This window comes from Bubalus kerabau, chromosome 1 (assembly GCF_029407905.1).
Source record: "Bubalus kerabau isolate K-KA32 ecotype Philippines breed swamp buffalo chromosome 1, PCC_UOA_SB_1v2, whole genome shotgun sequence".
NCBI lineage: Eukaryota > Metazoa > Chordata > Mammalia > Artiodactyla > Bovidae > Bubalus > Bubalus kerabau.
This window is the reverse complement of record NC_073624.1, coordinates 172,147,741-172,159,936: the sequence shown is the minus strand read 5'-3', so window position 1 is coordinate 172,159,936 and position 12,196 is coordinate 172,147,741. Positions and strand designations below refer to the sequence as shown.

General features: G+C 57.2%; 1 protein-coding gene across 27 annotated transcripts in view; it reads left to right on the top strand.

The window, feature by feature from the left end:
- Nucleotides 1-12,196, top strand: part of OBSCN (obscurin, cytoskeletal calmodulin and titin-interacting RhoGEF) — a 238,535-nt gene that overhangs the window by 208,293 nt on the left and 18,046 nt on the right. For 25 of the 27 annotated variants that reach the window (XM_055539448.1, XM_055539536.1, XM_055539504.1 and 22 more), the window contains 4 exons: nucleotides 5,218-5,385; nucleotides 5,780-5,882; nucleotides 6,226-6,355; nucleotides 7,036-7,144. In XM_055539448.1, the coding sequence (XP_055395423.1) occupies nucleotides 5,218-5,385; nucleotides 5,780-5,882; nucleotides 6,226-6,355; nucleotides 7,036-7,144 (510 nt within the window). Of the gene's footprint in view, nucleotides 1-5,217; nucleotides 5,386-5,779; nucleotides 5,883-6,225; nucleotides 6,356-7,035; nucleotides 7,145-10,179; nucleotides 10,223-12,196 lie in introns of all 27 variants that reach the window. The other 2 variants (XM_055539566.1, XM_055539558.1) reach the window with 1 other exon arrangement.

Genomic DNA, 12,196 nt, shown 5'->3' with positions numbered 1-12,196 from the left:
AACTCTGGGGGTTCACAGGAACACCTTCACTTCTGACATCAACTTCAGGATCCCAAGACCATTCTCACTGGGTACCCAGCATGGTACCCACGCTTGGGTGTCCCCAACCACCTTCAGGTTCAGTGACTGACTGAATCTCAGGGACTCAGCGGAACTCAGCACAACCATCCGAGTCAGGGTTCTGGTTTACTGCAGTAGAAGGGGAGCGGTACGTGGGGTGGGATCCATTTGAGGGTCCAGGCTGGCCCAGATGTCCCCACAATACAGTCGTGTGGACATGCCTGTTTCTGTCACCTCTGATGTGTCCCAGCACAGGTGGTGTGGCCACCCAGGGACACTCCCTTGTTGAGCCTCATTGCTCAGGTCTCTGCCGGAGCGCTCACACAGACTGTCTGCCTGCATGACTGGCCTCGATCTGTGGCCCCTCTGAGGCCCAGCTGATGCCGTATGGCCTAAAGCCCCCCACCCCACCAGGTCACAGTGTAGCCTAGACCATCTGGTGAGTCTCAAAGTCTCAGGTAAACCATGATGCTCTCACTAGGTCTCATCTGGGCTGAAAGGTAAGTCCTGAGTTCTAGTTGGGTCCAAATAGCCGAGTCCACTCCTGGTTTTGGGGGACGGTCCCAGGGAAGTCCGCCCTCCCATCCTGCTTGTCCACAACCAGTCAGGCGCATGTGTCCATCACAGATGGCAGAGAATGGGGCTGGAGCAGATATGCAGGCCACTTTGCTGGGACATGCAAGAAGGGCCATCCCGGCCCAGGGTTAGAGCTTCAGAGCAGAGTCAGTGGATGAAGTGACTGGTTCCCCCAGCACCCTGGGGGTCTTCCTTCCAGAGTCTGTGGGGTCCTGAAGTCTGCAGAGTTCCCTGCCACCTCGCAGAACCCATGCAGTGCAACCCCACTCCCCCGCCATCCCTTCTCATACCAGACCTCTCACCTGTGAGGGTGGGTTCAGACAGACAAACCCAGTCAGTAAAAGTAATTGAGAAGAACGCGCCTGTCAGCCCCACCCCTTCAGCTAGGCTGCCCTCAGGAGCGTGTGCCGGCAGGGCTGTGTCTGAGGGAAAGGAGGGTTGCACCATGCCCAGGAACAGTCAGGGTGGGATCCCGGGTTCCCAACTGTCTCCAGACCATCCACTGTCTTTTTCATCTGGACCTTTACCCGGTGAGCAGCTTACAGGCTTAGACTCCTCTGAGGACAGCTGTGTCTGGAGGGTGGAGGAAGCAAGGGCCAGCCGGTGGTCAGTTCACGTTGGGCAGCCCCCACGACAGACAGGTCCTCAGACTGCTGGTGGGCCAGGCGGCACACACAGCCCCGTGGTGTGGCCAGAGCCGGCGGTTCACTGACCTAAAGCACCCTCACAGTTGGAGACACCTGAGAGATGTCTCCTGAGGGACACCCATCTGCCAGGTGAGAGCGTCACCCTTGGCAGTCCCGGGTGGCATGCACTGGAACTTGGCCCCACGCGCAGGGCAGCAGTTCCACACAGGGACTCTGCTGGTCTGGAGCCTGGTCTTGCTCCCGTCTTGTCTCCATGGTTCATGGACCCAAGGAGGAGTGTCTTCAGCCCACCCATCTGTAGTTACGTGTCAAACTGAACAGCCAGGGTGTTCACAACATCTCACATAACCTTTGCCAGGAAAAATAGCATCTGGCAGGAGAAGTCAGACTCACCCACCAGCAAAACATCATTCATCGGGTGGAAGTTTAAGTGTCAGGGGCAGAAGGCCAACTTCTAATTCACCCCTGGGGCAGGGAGCCCCAGTGATGCTCTGGTCTCGGTCCCTGCATGCCAGCAGGAAGGAAAAGCAGTTGGCTGCAATGCCCAGGACTCCTGCCGGGAGCTGTTTGCCTGCACAGAAGACCCCATTGCGGCTGTCCTGAAGTCACCAGCTGGAGTCACATGAGCAGTGACTGGACTGGGCTGGTGGCAGTCTCCCGCCAGCTTCCACTCTCTGTGGCTGTACACGGCTGTTGATTTTGGACTCGGCCTCTCCTGCTACCTGGCTGCTTTCACATCTCCCAGGAGGCCTGCAGCTTCCTTTCTCCCGCTGGGGTTCTGCTGGCAGTCTTGGCCAGTGACACGTTGCTGGGCTGGAGCTGGTTACATGCTCCATAGCGTCTCCACACGTGGGGCCTCGCCACCCTCGTGTGGAGCAGCGTGTTCCAAGCAGCAGACACCAGGGTCCAGAGGTAGAGGCCAGAGTCACAGCACCCTGACTTGGCCCCAGGGTGACAGTTTTCTTCTTGCTCTGTGGGAACCTTGCTCAAATCCCATCAGGGGAATCCAGACACCTGGATCCAGTGGAGCCATCAAAATCTAAGCCCTCCCCCTGGCTGCATGCCTGGCGTATCAGAGGGGCATGGTGGGTCCCTCTGAGCCCAGGGAGACCAAGGTCCACTTCTGATGATTTTTCTCTTAAAGCAGTGGTAAGGGTGGAGGAGGAGGAAGGGCTCAGTGATGGAAGGAGACATACTTCCGTAGCTCAGTAATACCTAGTGTTTTGGGCTCACTCAAAGGAGGCGGCAAGATTGTCACTACAGACATGATCTGTTTTAGCTTCAGGGACCCCTAGACTGAATAGCCACATCACGTTGTTCTCAGGGGCTCTGTGTCCCTTGCCTGGCATGATGGTGACATTTTGAGTGGGGTCCACTTAGCAGAGGTTTCCAGTGGCCCAGAGCCATGGTAACATCTCCCATCCCCTTTCTGGTTCTTCCCATGAGGGCTGAGTGAGGTGTCCAAGGAGGCAGGACCACCTGTCAGGAGGCACTCATATCTCCCTGGATCACCTTCTCCAGAGTGTTACCAGGTGCCATGAATCCACGTGCCAGCTGTTGGCCGTTCCCCATAGAGGTTTGTCTATGTCAGGGAGTTGTCCCAAGCCAGAGCTCACAGCAAACACCAGGGTCCTTTCCTGTTATCTCTAAAAGAATCCTTCATGTATTTGGTGCCCGTGCCTCTCATCCCTGAGTTCTAGCCCTGCTCCTGCCTTGCCTTCTGCCCCCAGGATTGGCGATGGCTTTCCCTTTGCACCCAGTGTGGGTGTGTATGTCTGTGACTGGACTCAGAAATGCCTCCTGGGATTCAGCATGGGCTCTGATATTTGTTGGGAAGTGGGGCTGACCTGAGGTGAACAGCAGCATTCCTGCTGTAGGGAGAGAGTGTGTCAACCAAGGCACCATCCAGGAGACTTTGAACCCACTTCTCGGTGCTCGGCTTGGAGCCACCTGCTTGGTTTCCCTCCATTCACAGGAAATAGCTGTTTCTTGCACAGCCAACCACGATGTTTGGGCAGTATGTCCACCACTGATTCCCATGGACATCCTTCCCCTTGGGTCTATTAACAGGTCCACGGGCCGCCACCTTTCTCTTTTGAAATGGTGTTTCTCTTACAGCGTCCCTTCCTTGTTGCCAAAATTGCAAATCAGAAACTGTGAAGGACCTGAGCTATTTCTTGGCTTGCAACCCAGCAAGCCAGTCGGCCAGCCAGATTACAAATACAAGACCCCAAGTCAGAGACAAAGGTTGTTTGTCACAGCAAAAGCAGCAGCAATTTGCACGGGCTTCCCATGCCTTTATCTCCACATCCAGGCACCAGATGACAGCTTCATGCAGTGAACTGTTCCGCAAGAGAGGAACCTCGAGTTTTAGGAGATACTGAACTTTCATGGGGCTGTTGGCACATCTTCCCCTCCTTCCCTCCAAAGAGAAAAGTGACTTTCGGCCCTAGAAGGCAGTCACACGTCTCACAGGGAAGGAAGCTGAGGGCTTTGCCTCTGCTGACATGGATGGCTCCTGGGGGAGGTTTCCAAGGAGGCAGGACCGCCTGTCAGGAAGCACCGACATCTCTCTGGATCACTTTCTGCAGCGTGTTATCAGCACCCTAGACACCATCCAGGTGCCACGAGCCCACGTGCCAGCTGTTGACAGTCCCCCTAGAGGTTTGTCCATGTCAGGGAGTAGGTGACAGGGAACACCTGGCTGTAGGTGTCTTTGCCCAAAGGGTCTGACTGTGCAGGAATGCCAGAAGTCCAAGGAGAAGTGTTTTCTGACAGCAAGATGAAGGCTGAGAATTGACTACAGGTTGACAGTGGGCTTCCCTGATAGCTCAGTTGGTAAAGAATCCGCCTGCAATGCAGGAGACCCTGGTTCAATTCCTGGGTCAGGAACATCCCCTGGAGAAGGGATAGGCTACCCACTCTAATATTCTTCGGCTTCCCTTGTGGCTCGGCCGGTAAAGAAATTGCCTGCAATTCGGGAAGCCTGGGTTTGATCCCTGCATTGGGAAGATCACCTGGAGAAGGGAAAGGCTACCTATTTCAATATTCTGGCCTGGAGACTTCCATGGACTGTCTAGTCCATGGAGTTGCAAAGAGTCACACACGACTGATGACTTTCACTTTGACTGACAGGGTCACTGGTGTCCTTGCCAAGGGCTGTGTTGTGTGAGTTGAAAGCCAAGAGGTGTGGTTTGGGAAAAGATGGAAAGGGAAGCTCCTGGAGACAGAGAATGAGAAGAGCTCTTTCTTGGAATTACCATACAGGGATGCAGGGAAATAGAGTGACAGCTGGAAGCTTTTTTTGGGGGGGAGGGTTATGTTTTTAAATTGTTAAGTTTCTCTGTGGATCAGATGTCAAGATGTTTTAACTTAAACAACCTTGTTCAGGACGTACAGAGCTATTGGAAAGTGTTCATCTATGAAATTTTACATATTTATGGAGGAAAGATTCCTTCATAGTGAAAGATGCATAGCTCCCCACCCCTCTCGCAGGAAGGAAATGTGGTACAGCTGGAGATGTTAGTCAGGTGGGCATTTGGATGAGGATGATAAAGAGATGGTGCTGTCCAAGTATCTGCTAGGTGGGGTCAGCACCTTGGGGGAGTTGCAGAACCACTGGCAAGGTAGTTGAGGGTCTTATTATCAGAGGAGACGTCCCCCAGCCTGGCCCCCGCCTCCAGCTAAGAGCTGGCCTTTTAGAGGCCACACCGTGGACAGTGAGGTCTGGGGGAGTAGACGGTGCGGGTCAGTACCACCGCTCCACCCAGGGCTCCAGGTCAGCTTGGCCAGCTAGCCCCTTGGCAGGGAGTCCACTGGCTCTTGTGCGATAGGGGTAGCTTCCTCCATCAGATCCTGTGACTGCGACCCCCAGACAGGTCCGGACTTTTGTCCCTGCTGGTGTTCCCCCTGATGGCCCTCCCCTCCTTTCCAGATGGGAAGCCAGTGGAGGTGGACCCTCACCACATCCTCATTGAAGACCCCGATGGCTCGTGCGCGCTTATCCTGGACAACTTGACTGGTGCCGACTCTGGCCAGTATATGTGCTTTGCAGCCAGTGCTGCCGGCAATGCCAGCACCCTGGGCAAAATATTGGTGCAAGGTGAGCCCTGAGGGGAAGGCCAGGGTATACGTGCCCAGGCCCCACCCTATGGGCATTATAAAGGTATCAGCCCTGGTTGGGGGCACATGGATGGAGCTGCAGGGAAGGTTGTGAATATCTGACAAGTCTGGGAGACTCACTGGTGGGGGTGGGGTCCTGGTCCATCATGGTGTCTCTTCTGTATCTCTGTGTCTCTGTCTGCATCTCTGCCTCCATCTCCTTTTCTATTTCTTTCTCTATATCCATCTCTGTTTATCTGTTTCTGTCTCTCTTTTTGTCCCTCTGTCTCCATCTCTGTCTCTGGTTTTCTTTCTGTGTCGTCTCTGTGTGTCTGTTTCTTTCCCTCCATCTCTCAATCTCTCTTTTGTCTCCCCACATTCCCTGGGCCCCGCAGTCCCGCCTCGGTTTGTGAACAAGGTCCGGGCAGTGCCCTTTGTGGATGGAGAAGATGCCCAGATCACCTGCACCATCGAAGGTGCCCCATATCCTCAGATCAGGTGGGCCACCAGCTGGCTTGGGGGTGGGGCAGCAGAGGGCACACGGGCCTGCCCTGGGGCTGTCCTGCCTGCCTGAGAGGTGCGGGTGGGCAGCCTGTTAGCTGGGTCAGGGCCGGCTAGGCACAGAACCGCCACCTGTCCCATGAGGAGTGCGCGTGAGAGGGCTGCGGCACGTTCTGAACACGGCTCTAGCTGCCGTGACAAGGACATGGGACCGGCTGTTCGTTGGGTGGGTGGCGTCCAGGAGGGTGGGCTCTGTGAGGATACTTGGAATTATGGTATGGGTGAGGAGAGGGTCCTGAGCATGGGAGACCCACCTGACTGCCCTTGGGGCTGGCTGCAGGTGGTACAAGGATGGGGCCCTGCTGACCCCTGGGGGCAAATACCAGACCCTGAGTGAGCCCCGCAGCGGCCTGCTGGTGCTGGAGATCCGGGCAGCTGGCACAGAGGATCTGGGCATCTATGAGTGTGAGGTGAGGTGGGTGGGGCTGGGGGAGGGGGTTGGGGACCTTGCCTGGGGAATCCCGCCTGGTGACTACCACCCTTGACCTTGACCACAGTGAGAGAGGACCCTAGGCCACTGTCGCCCACTGTCCATGTGGAGAAGACGGGGACCGAGGAGCAGGCCCTGGGCGGAGCCCCCTTGGTCCTCGTGGTCTGGGGGCACTGGTGGGGGTCAGGGGAGGGTATGTGCCAGCCTTGGCGCTTCCTGACCGCCAGCCTCCTCTGTGCTGTTGCTCCGGGCAGCCTGCAGGGGACATTTTGGTGCCTGCTCCCAAAGGCAATTCTCAGAGAAAGAAACAGACCCCCCAGTCAGCTCTGGACCTGTGCTGGCCACACACAGTGATTTAAATGTAAATCAGTTAAAGCTAACATTTAAGTAAAGATTCACTTCTAATTCACGTACTCAGAGCCCACGTGGCCACTGTGCTAGACAGAGCAGGTGGAGCATTCCCCCTGTCTCAGGGAGCTCCTGGTCAAGGGACTCGGTAGCTGGCCTGGTACCCTTACCCATGTGGCCAGGCTCTGCGGCTTTTGAAATAGCTGTGGTGGGCCCTGCATGCCACCGCTGGCCTGTGTGGCCTCAAAGAGACTGCCCAGGCTCCCTGGGGAGCCACAGGCTGGAGGTGAGCTCCTGCTCTATGCCCTGCAGTTGGTGAACCGGCTGGGCTCCAAGCGGAGCCGTGCGGAGCTGCTCATGCAGAGCCCCGTGCTGCAGGCCCGGGAACAGCAGCGCGTGGAGCGGCTCGCGGCCGTGGAAGGTGAGTGCTTCTGCGTGTGGTCCGTCCTGAGCTGGACCCCCACAGGCTGGGGCAGGGCCAGGACGGGTAGAGAACCCTTAGCCCTTCTCATCAGAGCACACTTCTGGGAGGAGGGGAAGCACAATTGGAGGAGGGGACTCAGGGGATGGGGGGCAAGCGCTGGCGGCCTGTCCCTGACTGGAGCCGCATATGTGGGGGCCAGAGAAGGGTGGGCTGTGAACCAGAGCCTGGGAAAGGCTGACGGGGTCGTCTGAAGGGTCGGGAGACCCCCTAAGCCTGCTAATAACGATTCCTGAGGGGAATAACAAGTGCATATGCAGGCCAGACCTGGGCCTGGAGCTGCCTGCCAGGCAGTGTTCAGAGAGGTCTTATGGATGGGTGGCAGGGACAGCTCCACAGAAGCAGACTGCTGGGTCCCAGCTTGGCTCCTGGGAGAAGGAGCAGTGTCAGGGGCACGATCCTTCCGCAGTGGGCGGCCCTGGCTGAGGAAAGGACAGGGTGCTGTGGCTTGGCCTAGGCCAGGCTGGGAGGGGTCTGGGCTGCAGAACGGGTCTCACTAGGGAGCAGCATGCTCCCAGGCAGGTGGTGAAGGATGACAGGACGTCTCCCTCCGTGGGTCCAGGGTCCCAGCCAGGATGGCTGGGATGGGGAGGAGGGCAGTTGGTGTCTGTTCAGTTCAGAGAGGGGCCTTACAGAGCTTGCAGGGCGGGTGACAGCCTCAGGGAGAGTTTCTCCTGGTCTGAGCTGACTTACCTGGAAGGGGCTGCCAGGACAGAGATTGAGCCTCCCATCCTCGGAGGCATGCAAGCGGAAGCTACACTGAAACACCTGGGGGAGCTCCAGCTCTCACAGTAGGGCTGGGTTGGGATCTGTGTCCTCCCAAGTCCTGAAAGTTGGCTCCTCTGATGCCTTGAGCCCCCAGACCCAGTGCCTCCCAGGGTCCAGCGTGCGGGGCTTGCTGTCTGTCTGGACTCTCACTGAGTCAGCCATCTGGTGCCAGAAGTGCGGGCCTGGGGCCTTTCCCACTCTGTAGGGCCCGCCCAGAGACCCTTCCTCCCTTGTGGGCAGGGGTCCTGTTCATCAAGCCCCAAAGGGCACTGGTCAAGCCGCCTCCCATTGGAGGCCCCCATGGCGTCTGCCGGCACCTCTGCTGTGCCCCTGGTGGTCTTACGTGGTGCACAGCAGGGCTCAGCACCCTGTCTCGGCAGCGACAAGCACATCCCACAGAGCTCTCAGTCCACCGTGACAATGGGCCTCTGTCGGGGCCTGTGGATGGAGGGTCTGGAGGAGGGCGGTGCACCCACACCAGGAATGGCCTTGGCGCCTCACAAGGCGAGGCCAGTCTTCACAGCCCCTGGGACTGGAGCCTGCCGCCTCCTGCTTCCTAATCCTGACCTGCTGCTTCATCATTAACCTGGTGGCTCTGCAGCCAGGACAGGCCCTGGCTGGCCCCGTGGGGTGGGGCGCTGCCCCCTCGCTTGTGAAACTGCGCCGGGCCGAGAGCCCCGCTTGGCATGGCTGTACCCCTTCCATAATCACCAATACGCACTGGATCCCAGAGCCCCCTGGATGGCAGGTTAGATGGGGAACACAGGGGCCCTGGTCACCACCCCCAGAAGCAACAGAATGAGTCCCCCGTCAGGGAGGAGCAGGGAAAAGGCCCCAGATCGCTCACTGTTGTGTGCGCTGGGGGCGGCCTCCAGGCCACAGACAGGTTGGTGTTCTCTGGGCCCAACTTCGTCTAGATACAGGGCATTGTGGCTGCCTCCCATTCTCTCTCCCAGTAGGCTGCCCTCTCTCCAGGAGGCTGCTTGCACACGCACAGGCAGGCGCACACACAGTCACACACATGTGCATGCACACACATGCATTATGGACACACGTGCACACACACATACACACGTGCACAGTAAATGCGGCACCCAAGTGCCATACAGACACAGCTGGGACGTTTAATTCATGTTTGTTGGGAACAAGGCTAAAATAGTCACGGTCATCTAAAAAGTCCTTTTCCATGTGGCACAAAGTCCCACAGACCGCAGACTAGGAGGCTGTGTGCCCCGGGCCACGTCACCCCCTCAGCTTTCCCCCAGTCTGGTGAGAGGGACTGTTGAGACCTATGGGTGCTGGTAGCTGGCGGGCTGCCTGCTCGCCCGCTGACGAGGCTGGGAGGGAGCATATCTGTGCCAAGCTTGGCCCTGCCCAGAAGCTACAGAGGAAGAGGCCTCCGGATGGTGGGGAGTAGGTGCTGCCGGGTCCTGGATGAGTCCCGTGCTATCTCTGGGATGTGGGTCCCTGTCAGCAACATGGGAGCCACAGGGCTTATCCTGTTGGCTCCAGGGAGGAGGACAGCCAGGACAATCAAGAAACAGTTGAGTGTGTGGGATGCTCCTGGCTCGCTCAGAGCTCAGGATGCTGCTCAGACATCCTCAGGTTGCTCCCAGAGGGCCTTCTGTGGCCTGACGCCCAGCACTCAGACGGGCTACCTCTAGGACTCCAGAGTCACTCTGCCCTGGAGAGAGGTCCTTTGGTCTTAGAATTCTTTGTGAACTAGGCACCAGCCCTCCACCTCCCGGTTTGGCTGCCAGACACAGGCCATTCCTTTCCCCTTTCTAGGCCTTGGTTTCTATGAAAGGAGGAACTTCAGGGCCTGCCAAATACCCAGGGCTCCCTGGGTACATGGACTAAAGGAAGAGCTTGGATTTCTGTGTGGGCCGCCTGAACAAGGCACTTATTCTCATGAAGCTCCTGCAAGACCCCTCGAGGGGGACAGGGCTTCTTGCCTCACGTGGGACACGTGGTCACCGCAGCGCCTCATCCCCAGACCCCCGGAGGAGGCGCTGTCACTGTTTCAAAGGTGAAGGGCCTGGGGCTCTAAGCCGAGACGTTCCTCCCGGGGGGGCACACAGTCCAGCAGGGTTTGGAGCCAGTGTCCTAAGCTGAGCGAGTTACCATACTGCCGGCCCACTCGGATAGCTCAGCCCCCAGCGCTGGCTGGTCTGTAACCCTCGCTATTCCGACTGTTTTCTTTGTAGTCACTGAGCAGGAGACTAAGGTCCCCAAGAAAACCGTCATCATGTAAGTGCAGGCGTGTTCCTAACCCTCCCTCTGACTGCAGTGCTCCCTGCATGCCCTCTAACCTCCCCAGACCTTGCCTGTGTAGCCTGGCCCCTGGCTCGCCTGACTGCTTGCTGCCGTGGCCTTTCTTCACCACACGGACTGCCAGCACTTTGCAGACACTCCCAGGGCATTCACCTCCCCTTGAGACCTTGCCTACCACATTTCAAAGCTGTCTGTCCTAGGGTCTAGGTACCCTCTCCATGGCTCTGTTGTCTCAGCAGGGTCGACTTATTCTGCACATTCCAGGGCTCACCCAGGGCTTGGACTCAGAGTCATACTAGTCAGGGAAGAGCAAAGCCTGAAAGTTTCTTCTCCAGTGTGCTGGAGGCAGAATGCTGCCATCTAGTATCCTAGGATCTAGAGCATTGTCCAAGGGAACTTTCTGTGATGACGGAAGTGATCTATGCTTACACTCCACTCCAGCAGCCACTAGCTGCATGTGGCTACTGAGCATTTGTCTAGTGTGGCTGAAGAACTGGATTTTAAAATTTATTTTAGTTAATTTGATTTTAATTAAAATAGTGTAACCTTAGTGAACAGTACAGCTCTGGGGTCCTTAGAGGTCTCCACACTCAGCCCTCACACTGAGAAGGTGGGGAAACTGAGGTTCAGGGAAGAGAGAAGCCTTGCTCGGGGTGGCTCCCAATCAGAAGCTGGCTGAGAACTCATTCCCTTGAGGCCACAGCCACTGTCCCCTTCCCCACTCTTCAGTGCCTCCAAGGCTGAGGAAACGCCATACATGTCATTGATAATTGAAGAATACAAGAGGCCCAGAGCAGTCCAGGGCTTGGTGAATGGGCAGAAGGCAGGTCTGGTTTTGACTTGATGATCTGGAAGGACTTGCAGTAGGGGGTGTATGAAGTGGAAGGGTAGAAGAGCTTGCAAAAGCTAGGAGGCAGTCAAAACTATGATTTCCTAAAGCCAGATGTCTGGGAGGCTCTAAGATGGGGAACCTCTTAATTCCCCCGAGGCAGAAGACCTCCTGTAGGGGCCTGCAGCTGGTGATGTTGCTGCAGAACCCATCTTCAGACATTGGATAGGTCCCGGATTAATCCTTCCCTGATTTTCTCCCTTCTCCCCCAGAGCAGAGTGCGGCCTCACAGTAGATGGGGCTGCCTGGGGCAGAAAGACGTCTCATCCCTGGAGGTATGCAGCCATGCCAGAGTTTTTCACAGATCAGCTCTACATTTCATCTGTAAGGGGAGCGTTGTTATCTACGTTCTATGAGTGAAAACATGAAGGAGCAGAGATGGGGGCAGGCAGCCCACTGGGGACTCGTGTGTGTGGGAGGCTAGACTAGGTAACTCACAAGGCACCCTCACGTCCAATCTGTCCCAGGCTTAGGGAGGCAGTAACCCTCCCCCTGCAAGGACATGTACCCCCTCACCTGAGGAATGGAGAGAGGCAGCTGCCTGGCACCGCATCTCCCAAGGGCACACCACAGTGAGGAGTTCTGGGGAGCCAAGGGGTACCAGAAGGAGACCGGGCTTGGAGAGAGGCTCCTGCCACCTGGCAGCCTCAAGTGTTGTGCCGCTGGCCTCAGGGCAGGGGGCCTCCATGTCCTCATGGGGGCAGCAGTGAGCCGAGCAGGGGGGTGCATTTAGGAGGCGTGGACTCGCTGTCCTGCCTCAGCAAATCAGGCCACTTGTGGCCAGAAGATGGGTCCTTGCCCAGGTTCCCCTGACATGTGGGCAGTCTCTGACTCAGGAACAAGCCTTGCGTCACTGAGCCTTGTGTGAAGCAGGAAGGCAGGCCTGCGGCCCTGAACAGGCCACGTCTCCATGCCTCGGCTTCCCCACCAGTTAAGGGGGCACAGCGTTTCCCCTGTACCAGGGGAGGGCCAGTGGAGGCAGGGTCTGTCATCGCTGTGCACCCCGAGGCGTGGCCACACAGCTCTGTGCCCGTGCCCATGAGTAATGGCTCCCAGCTGGA